Here is a 7,186-nt window from a genome sequence, read left to right on the forward strand (position 1 = left end):
TAATCCGTTCTCAGTGTTCCTCAGTAATCACTACATGCACCTCTGAGAGAAAAGCTACCCTCTGAAGTTCCAACCCAATGCCAGACAGTCCAGTTTCCCCCTGTATGTCCCCAGAGACTCTCCCTGAACTGGAGTTCAGAGCAGTCAGGAGTTGAGACTCCCTCCAGATTGAAAAAGACAATCGTGTCCTCAGTTGCCAGCTCTTTCCACGTGGGCCTCCATACCTCTGCACTTTGCTTCTGCACCTCCTCTGAGTCTCAGTGTGCTTTTCTCTTTCTTTCTAGTTGTAGAATTTTCACTCAGCCAGCCTTCCTGTGGTTCTGGATGATGTCCATTTTGTCTTTTAGTTGTATTTTTGAAGTGGTTGTGCAAGGCAGCAATTTCCGGTGTTTACCTATGCCGCCATCTTGCTCTCTCTATCAGAAGTTGTTATTTTGTGGAAGAGCCACACTCAAGGGGCCTAAGAGCTGCATGTGGCTTGAGAGCCGCAGTTTACCGACCACTGATCTATACTAATAAAAATGTAATATGCTAATTAGACCAGATCAACAGGCCATCTTCCAGATGTCCAACTTTCTTCCGGACAAAGACATGGTGGTTGGGGCCAAGGCAGAAGCAGTTAGGGGCGATCAGCCCTGCAGGGGAGAGCAGTTAAGGGTGAGATCAGGCTGTCAGGGGAGGGCAGTTGGGGGAAAACTGGCCTGCAGGGGGAGGGCAGTTGGGGGCAACCAGGCCTGCAGGGGAGGGCCATTGGGGTGAACAGGTTGGGTGACCAGGCTGGCAGGGAGGGCAGTTGGAGGCGAACTGGCTTGCAAGGGAGGGCAGTTGGGGGTGATCAGGCCAGCAGGGGAGGGCTGTTTGGGGCAACCATACCTGCAAAGGGAGGGCCGTTGGGGCCAGGCTGGTAGGGGAGGGCAATTGGGGGCAAACTGACCTGCAGGGGAAGGCTGTTGGGGGTGACCAAGCCTCCAAGGGAGGGCCGTTGAGGGTATTAGGCAGGTAGGCAGATGAGTGGTTAGGAGCCAGTGGTCCTGGATTGTGAAATGGATGTCCGGCTGTCAGTTTAGGATCGCTCCTAAGTCAGCAGTTGGACATCCCCTGAGGGGTCCCAGATTGGAGATGGTGTAGGTGGAGCTGAGGGACATCTCCCCCCATCCCCTTCAATGCCCAAGTTTCGTGCACCGGGCCTCTAGTTTACATATAATCCTGTCCTTTTTGCAACATAACCTTGCAGAATGACAATCAGAGTTATAGATAAAATTATTTCAGAATTTCATAGACTGGGAAGTTTTTTTATATAGCCTCTGGAGAATCCATTTTAATATGTATCAATATATATTTTAAAATATATAGATATAAATATAATATAGTTATTATTTCTTTATTTGGCAGAGTTTTCCATGTACCTTAAGTATAATGTTTTCCTTTATGAGGAGAGAAAGCAAATCCTTGAGGCATTGTGGGGCCTATTGGAATGACATAAAGCCAATTATAAGTCAAGAAAGTTTCTTTAAAATGCAAACCTTGGGAAGGCTGATAAATTTATTAAACCAAAAGATTATATATTACTATTACTATTACCAAACAGTGTTAAGTAATTTTGTTCATTTAAAGTGACAACCAAAGATATTAAACACAAACAGAGGCCAGTAAAATTTCAATTCTTATGATTAAGAAGGTGGGTTTTTAAGTAATCAAGTACCCGAGTAACATTATTATTTCAAAAATATGTAAAACCTTTGCTTCCTAGGCAAATACAGGAAATACTTTTCCTTTTAGATACGTGCTTCTTTTACATCGGTGGATACAGGATTTGTGGTCTCCACCCGGGTGCATTGGTTGTGCCCTGAGGGAAAAAGAGAAGTTACAAATTATCATAGATGAGAAAAAACAATAGGCTCAGTTAATATAAAAGTTGATCTTTATCAGGGAAGTTACTGGCCTAATCATGAGTACCCACTATAAACTGCTTTTTAAGGAAAGGTTTTAACTTTAGACTATCCTTAGTGGTTGTAAGGCTGCCATGCAGGCCTTCCCTGAGCTTGCCAAATTAGCATGTGGCCCCTTTTCATCCATACAGACTAGCAAAGAAGCAAAAAAATTATTAGTTTACTTTAGATTAATTTATCTAATTATATTTATCATTCAGTATACCTATAATTTCCTTTTAAGATTTCTCTTCACAACCCTTCTATGACTTTCAAACCTTTCTACAACTTTCACAAACCATCTTATCCATTCAGAAATAACCAGCTATAGAACAACTCTCTTTTCTCTTTTCCTTTCAAATGCATCTTTATACCTCATGCCTCTCTTACCAAAACCACTCAACTTCTTTCCAATTATTTAGAATTCTTAACTCTTAGAAACCTTAATTTTTAGGTGACAAGTAATTAACATTCCTCAGATTAGCAGTACACTCACATTTTTAAGAGATATCCTATCTAATAATAGACAAACATGGTAATTAACCATACCTTTGCTATGCTTCCCATTGGCTAATCAGTAGAATATGCAAATAAACTGCCACCAAGATGGCAGCTGGCAGCCATGCAGCTGAAGCGAGCAGGAGGCTTGCTTGCTCCAGTAATGGAGGAAGCCAAGGTTCCCCGCCTGCGGCAGCCCAGCTCTGAGCTCCGGATGCAACAATGTTGCAATTATAGAAGCTAAATAAACCCCAGACACCTGCTTTCAGCAGGCAGTGGGCTCAGAGCTTAGAGCACCAGTGATGGCAACAGAGTTTCAATTATAGAAGCTAAACAAACCCAGATACCTGCTTTCAGCCAGCCACGGCCTCAGAGCTTGAGCTGGCTCTCAGCTCCAGTGACAGCTATAGAAGGTAAATAAATCTCAGAATAAAAAAAAAAAAAAAGAAAAAAAAAAGAGGCTTGGAGCTTCAGTCGCTCTCCAGCCTGAAAACAGCCCTCAGCCCCTCACCCAGGCTGGCCAGGCACCCCATGTGGGGACCCCACCCTGAAGGGGGTGTGACCAGCTGCAAACAGCCATTAGCCTGTCATCCAGGCTGGCCAGGCACCCAAGCGGGACCCCCACCCTGAAGGGGGTGTGGCCAGCCTGAAAACAGCCCTCAGCCCCTCACCCAGGCTGGCCAGGCACCCCAGCGGGACTCCCACCCTGATCCGGGACACCCATCAGGGCAAACAGCCAGCCCCCACCCGTGCACCAGGCCTCTATCCTATATACTAAAAGGGTAATATGCAAACAGACCCTAACAGCAGGACTGGGAATAACTGTTCACTATGACACACACTGACCACCAGGGGGCAGACGCTCAATGCAGGAGCTGCCCTCTGGTGGTCAGGGTGCTCTCACAGGGGGTCGCTCTGCTCAGCCACAAGCCAGGCTGATGGCTGCCAGTACAGTGGTGGTGGTGGGAGCCTGTCCTGCCTCCTCAGCAGAGCTAAGGATGTCTGACTGCAGCTTAGGTCTGCTCCCCACTGGCAAGTGGACATCCCCCGCTGGCAAGTGGACATCCCCCGAGGGCTGCCAGGCTGCCAGAGGGATGTCTGATTGCCATCTTAGGCCCAATCTAGTGGGGAGCAGGCCTAAGCCAGAAAGTGGTCATCCTCCGAGGGGTTCCAGACTGCGAGAGGGCATAGGCCCCCTGAGGGACCGCCCCCCTGAGTGCACAAATTTTTGTGCACCGGGCCTCTAGTTTATATAATAAAGGGGTAATATGCAAATTGACCAAATGGTAGAACAACTGGTCATAATGAAAACAATCTCTAAAATAAAATAAAATGAGTATTCTCAAAAGGAGGGACTGGGACACTAGCTTTAGAATCTCCTCTCACACCAACCTGCATAGCAAATTACCATCACAAGGTCTGAGTGTCACAAAGCCCAAAAAAACAGAGACGGAGCATTCCCAGTGTTCATAAAACAGTGAAGAGCAAACCAAGTCTCCAAAAGATAAGAAAGCAAGCAAATAACGTCTGTAACCATAGTTACATTACAGGCACACAAGAACTCTCACTAGCTAAGCATCGGGGGCTGCCACTGCCTTGCCTTGAGAGGAAGAGCAGGGAAGGTCCTGGAGAGAAAGAACTCTCAGCAGCTGCTGGGAAGTGTCTGCAATCCCTGCCATGGGTTCAACCTGCCACAAGCAGTCGGGGCCCTCAGCCAAGTGGGACCTACCCCCATCTTTAGACAAATTAAACCAAACAACAGAGACACAAAGCAACTATCAACAGAGACACTATGTACACTATTTACAGGCTCGCACTACCCACAGACAAAAGCTTCACACCACGTTTCTTGTCTTTCCAGCCAGAAACCTCAGAATGCCCTAGCATTTAAAATAAAAATAAAAAGCCCAGCTGGCGTGGCTCAGTGGTTGAGTTGGACCTATGAATCAGGTCACGGTTGGATCCTGGTCAGGGCACAGGCCCGGGTTGTGGGCTCAGTCCCTGATGTGAGGCAGCCAATCAATTATTCTCTCTCATTGAGATTTCTCTCTCTCCCTCTCCCTTTCTCTCTGATATAAAATAATAATAAAAAATAAATAAATCACTAAAGCAGAGCCATGCCTGTCCTCCCAGAGCAGATCTGACTAAGGGCTAGCGGACCAGCCAAAAACCGTTGGAGGTGTCTTGCCACCCGGACCTGATCTGGCTCGCCCAGACTAGAGGCAGTAAATGCTTCTTGTGTCATACAGCAATGCTTGATTCAACCTAAGTGGAAGGACTGGGATTGCTGGGGCTGAGAGTGGACTCCGCAGGAATATTCCTGGCAGCGCTGCAAAAAAAAAAAAAAGTCCCGACCCCAGCCCCAGGAACCCCCGGTCCAGGCAGCCCGCGGGGTCTCCGTACTTACCCCTTATTCCGATAATGAAGGCAGTATGGGAGAGCAGTCGGTCACCCTGGATTCTGCTCTCACGTCCTCACCATGAGGGAGAAGATAGCCACCTGCTGCAAATGTAACCTGGAAGCGGAAGGGAGGGTCTGCAGTCCATCCTTCAGGAGCTCCAAGTCCCATAACAAGGTGGCCAGTCTTCTCAGATGTTACCAACAGCTCACCAGCTATGGCGAACCTTTTGAGCTCGGCATGTCAGCATTTTGAAAAGCCCTACCTTAACTCTGGTGCCGTGTCACATATAGAAATTTTTTGATATTTGCAACCATAGTAAAACAGAGACTTATATTTTTTTATATTTATTTTATATATTTAAATGCCATTTAACAAAGAAAAATCAAGAAAAAAAAATGAGTTCATAGGTTCGCCATCACTGGCTCAGCCTGTTCTTGGGCCTGGGGATGGTCAGCGTTCCGAGGCAAACTCCCAGGTCACCGGGTCAGCGTCCGGGCACAGCAACCAATTCAAAGCGTGTCCTGTTCTTGGTCTTTCCGCAGCATGTATGTCTTTTCCAAGTAATGGACCCATCCAGAACTCTTTTTTTCTCTTTTTTCTTTTTGTTTTTTTTTTTTGTTTTTTGTTTTGTTTTGCTTTGCTTTGCTTTTTATTCCTCTTCCTCCTCCTCCTCCTCCTCCTCCTCCACTTCCTCATCCTCCTCCTCCTCCTCCTCCTCCACGCATCAGGCCTCAGGGAGGAGGCTGCCTCCAGGCTCCAGGGTACTGGAACAGTGGCTTCTGGGGAGCCAACCCTGGCCCCCAATCAGCTGGATGCTGCCAGCCCTGCCATGGCTGCTGCCCATCAGACGGAAAGTGCTGCCCCCACCCTTGCAGGGTGCAGTCACCATGTATCCTGAGCGGCCCGGGGTCCCCCAGCGGAGTGCCGATGCCACCAGCTTCTCCCTGGAAGAAGGGCTGTTGGGGAGCAGGACATGCACCCATAGCTGAAGGGCTGAATTCCCAAGACGGGGAACAATAGGGACTCCCAGAAGGTGCCCCCAGGGCCTCGGCTGGAGTCTCCAGGTTGGGAGAGGTCGCATTCGCGCCCAGCACACCAGTGTGCCCCCAGAGGCCTGCTTGCCCAGAGGCTTGCTCCACCCCGCAGGAGAATCGGATGGCATAGCTCATAGAGCCGGAGCCACGTGGGGGGGAAAGGCCCTGGAAGCCATAGTGGCGGGGGGCAGGGCGTGCACCCTGGCGGGATCCGGGAGCCGCAGCGTCTGCCTCCCGCTGGGGGCTCTTCTGGGTGTTCTTGGGTTTTCTGCCTCTGCGGTTCTGAAACCATACCTGGATTCTTGACTGAGGAATCTGGATTTGCTTGGCTAGTTCTTCTCGGACAGTAATATCAGGATATGGGTCCTTTTCAAAGGCCTCGAAAAGGACCTTCAGTTGGTCTTTGCTGTACGTGATCCTCCTGCGCCTCCCAATTGCTCCGGGCCTGTTGGAGGGCATGTCTGACGGCACCTATCCACAAGCAAGGACTCAGGTGAGAACTGTCTTCCTGCCAGCTGGAGTCTGGTAGGCAAGTCTGCATCCCTTTATATGCAGTTGGAACTGAGGAGGGAGTGTAAAGAAGATTATATGAAAGTAGATAAAGTAAGGTGGGGAAATTTCTGTAATGCCTTACAGGCTAGTAAGATTATGTGCTCACTTGAGGGTGGTTACCCTTATGAGGGGTCTAAAAAAGAGGCATTTCAAAGGTGTGTTAATCCCTGGATGCAGACAATAGGATGGTGAAGAGCTGGGGCAGGGGGTGGGGGCAGTCCAGAGGGTTCAATGAGGGGAAAAGGGACTCTTTAATACTTTCAGCAATAAAGATTTAATAAAATAAAACAACAACAAAGATGTGTTAACCTAGATGTACCAAAACAATGGATAGAAAGACATCCTTCCAAATGGAGATTTTCTTTATAAATATAAATGTCTCTTACAAAAATATAATTTGATTTTCTTTTTTTTTAATTGATTTCAGAGAGAAAGGGAGAGGGGGAGAAAGAGAGAGAAACAGCAATAATGAGAGAAAATCATTGATCAGCTGCCTCCTGCACACCCCCTACTAGGGACTGAGACTGCAACCCAGGCATGTGCCCTTGACTGAGAATTGAACCATCAAACATGATCTCCTGGTTCATAAGTCGATGCTCAACCACTGAGCCACGTTGACTATGCAATGTTGGTTTTCAAAGATGCTCCTATGTCTGCAGTTTCCTAAAATATTCCTTATGTCAAAGGAGCATGTTTTGGGATGGCAAATTCTGCTTCCTTTTACCCACAAAGCTTAAATTGTGTGTTGTTTAAAGTATATATTTTTATTGACA

At 47.6% G+C, this 7,186-nt stretch overlaps 1 protein-coding gene across 1 annotated transcript; it reads right to left on the reverse strand.

The window, feature by feature from the left end:
• Nucleotides 1-5,558: 5,558 nt before the first annotated feature.
• LOC111823310 (double homeobox protein 4-like protein 4) lies at nt 5,559-6,320 on the reverse strand. The gene has a single exon (XM_023744372.1). The coding sequence runs from the start codon at nt 6,318-6,320 to the stop codon at nt 5,559-5,561; it is 762 nt and encodes a 253-aa protein (XP_023600140.1).
• Nucleotides 6,321-7,186: the final 866 nt, after the last annotated feature.

This window comes from Myotis lucifugus, unplaced genomic scaffold (assembly GCF_000147115.1).
Source record: "Myotis lucifugus unplaced genomic scaffold, Myoluc2.0 scaffold_456, whole genome shotgun sequence".
Lineage (NCBI taxonomy): Eukaryota > Metazoa > Chordata > Mammalia > Chiroptera > Vespertilionidae > Myotis > Myotis lucifugus.